At 28.9% G+C, this 2,878-nt stretch overlaps 2 protein-coding genes across 2 annotated transcripts in view; one reads left to right on the top strand and one right to left on the bottom strand.

Moving 5' to 3' along the window:
* The window catches only part of LOC100159877 (alpha-mannosidase 2), a 191,154-nt gene that overhangs the window by 87,611 nt on the left and 100,665 nt on the right, over nucleotides 1–2,878 (top strand). The gene's annotated exons all lie outside the window — the stretch shown is intronic.
* On the bottom strand, nucleotides 1,566–2,872 carry LOC115034390. Its single transcript, XM_029491150.1, has one exon. The coding sequence runs from the start codon at nucleotides 2,808–2,810 to the stop codon at nucleotides 2,364–2,366; it is 447 nt and encodes a 148-aa protein (XP_029347010.1). The 5' UTR covers nucleotides 2,811–2,872; the 3' UTR covers nucleotides 1,566–2,363.

The raw sequence follows: 2,878 nt of genomic DNA, 5'->3' as shown, positions 1-2,878 counted from the left end.
TATGTGTCTACTCTTACTGAAGTGTTAGCAGAGTTATCAAGTCATTTCTTTAAAATCAGTTATTGTTATAATAAGATTAAGATATATAATAAGTAATATATAATAGGTATAATAAGTAAGTACATAGTAAATCTATTACTATTTACTATATTAGTTTATTTATTTAGTTTTTACTTTGAATTTCAATAGATATTAGAAGAATTTATCATCAAATATCATTTACAAGTTTAATTAATGAAAATACTGAAAGCATTCTATAAAAAATGTCAAGAAGAATGATCGTTTGGACCAGACACTTATCGTATAATTCCAAACAAAATTAAATTAAAAAAATAAAATTTCTGTAAAATAAATAACGAGAACATTATTTAGGATCAAGATAATGTAAGTTCTATGTTCACTATGTTCACATTATTTAATTTGAATAATATTTATTTTACATCCAAATAATTTTGATTAAATTCGTATATCAATAAGTACGTCATAACATGCAACATTTATTCATGCAGTAGATTGTCCATCTTGTGTACATTTTTAGTGACGCTCATTAAAAATTATTGTGACTTCTGGTAAACTAATTTTAGATTCTGGGCAAAGTGATGAATGTATTGTTTTTACAGCGATGTGTGTTTTTTTTTAAATTTTTTTTACTATTTGTGTTTGTGTACACGATAAGTACCTAGTCGAAAAAATGCTTCGATTTTCAACTTCAGAACCTTGTTCGATGAGAAAGTGAATCTAGTTGGTAAATTTCGGAAGTCAAAGTGTAAAATTCCGAATAATTTTCAAAAGCGCCGGAAAAAACGCAAAAAAAAAGTATGGAAAACAGGAATTTTTACGCAAAATTGGTTTTCAAAAAAATCAATTTTGGTTTTTGGTGTAACTCTAAGACAAATGACCGTAAAGACAAGACATTTTCACAGTATGTTTATATTAGCATTTTATATACACTATTAAATTTACAACACATAATATTTGACTTGTTTTGAGCTGTTAACGGACATTTTGAAAAATTTTAAAAATACAGTCACAATTTATTTTTGTAAGCATTTAAAGTTCAATTTTTGACAACATTTATCAAATTAAAAATGTCGCAGTTAAAAACGTATAAAATGTTCAACTTTTATAGGTAAGGATTGAAAATTGAATACAAGGTTCCGCGTAAGTAGATTATCTGTAACCAAAAAATATTGAAAAAATTGTAAACACAGTTTTTTTATAGTTATTTTATGTTCAAATTTGGACGAAATTACATATTAAAAACCAAGAGTAACGATTTTAGTTATTTAATTGTAATTTAAAAATGTTATTCGTGGGTTCTTGAAATTTCTCAAGTATATATTATTACATACAAATATTGAAATATGATAATATGCAAATAATATTGATTCAACTTATCGGCTAACATTATTAATAATAAAAGTATAATGTATAAATATAGTATAAAAATATATCCTAGGCTGACAAACCGTCTCCGCTCAGAATCGTTTTCCGTATACTATATAAGTATATGTTAACTAATATATTAATTAGAGATTGGAATGGTAACAATAAATACACAGCAATATAATATTAGTAAATATATAATGAAAAACAATAGCTGTACAACGCTTGCGACGCGCTGTCCAGCTATACACTGACTGACTATATTCTATATCACTCTCTCATCCGTGATCACCCCTACCACCACTATATGATAGATAACATTCGGGCATCCTGATGAGTTTAAGTGTCCTCACTTATTGAACATTGAACATTGATATTATGAAAACATGTAATACATTATATATATAAAAAAAAAATAATACATGTTAATAGTTAATAATTAATCAATAGTAAATAATAATTTCAAACTTAATTCACCACTTTTACTTCTTACACATTTTTGACAATAGAATAAACAACAAAAAAAAATAAACTTTTGGACATTTTAAACACTAGTTTACATAGCAAGTAAAACATTCTTACCATATATATAAAAAAAATAATACAACCAAAAAAAAAAATATTAGGAACATCCTGTTTCTTATAAATTTATGTCTGTAGAAGGAACTACGTTTTGTATTATAAGCATAAAATTTAATTACATGCCTATACAAATAATATTCATAAATAATAATAATATAATTACAATATTGCCTCACAGTATATACAGATTAGTGTAGGCATGGTAAACAAAGGACCAACATAGTATGAAGTAATCACATTTTATAATCCTCATGCCATCTCGGTGGTCGCCTTATCCTAGCTGTTTTTGCTACAACTGGTGGGAGTACAGCAAAGGAATTTGACAACTGATCTGCAGATTCTTCTTCTTCTTCTTGTGGTCTGTCTGGGTCAGCCTCTCCTGCAATGCCTAGTTCTTATGAAGTTGTACCAGATTGTTTATCATCCTCCTCTGAATCTGAGTCAGGCAAATGATATGATTTCATCTGAGACACGTGGACTTTAGTCGCATATTGTCTCCCTTCTTCAGCTCGCAATGCTGACACACTGTATACATCATTAGGTAGTCCTTGTGTCACAATGAGTGGTCCACGATACTTAGGTTGCAATTTTGTTGATTCGCCCGTTGCCTCAGGGGGTCTTTTTATATAGACAATGTCTCCCTTCCTGTAAACGATTGGTCTAGAGTGCTTTTTATCATACCTAAGTTTCCATATTTCATGTTCTTTAGCTATCCGTTCGCGTACCCTCTCTTGAAGTCTTGTTGAATCATCCCATACATCATCTTTTACCACATGTCGCAATACACCATCCTTGAAACTGGGAAAATAGCCATACAGTACATGGAAGGGTGTGTCTCCCATTAGTTTGATTATATGCGTTGTTAAGATTACACTCCACCTCAGTAATTCAATGTAAGTACTTCCCATTT

Source organism: Acyrthosiphon pisum, chromosome A3, assembly GCF_005508785.2.
Source record: "Acyrthosiphon pisum isolate AL4f chromosome A3, pea_aphid_22Mar2018_4r6ur, whole genome shotgun sequence".
NCBI lineage: Eukaryota > Metazoa > Arthropoda > Insecta > Hemiptera > Aphididae > Acyrthosiphon > Acyrthosiphon pisum.
The sequence above is the reverse complement of the archived record's forward strand: the minus strand, read 5'-3'. Positions and strand labels throughout refer to the sequence as shown.

What these genes read in the sequence shown, in the direction of transcription:
- LOC115034390 (XM_029491150.1), bottom strand. Translation starts at nt 2,810, where the DNA reads ATGGGAGACACACCCTTCCATGTACTGTATGGCTATTTTCCCAGTTTC.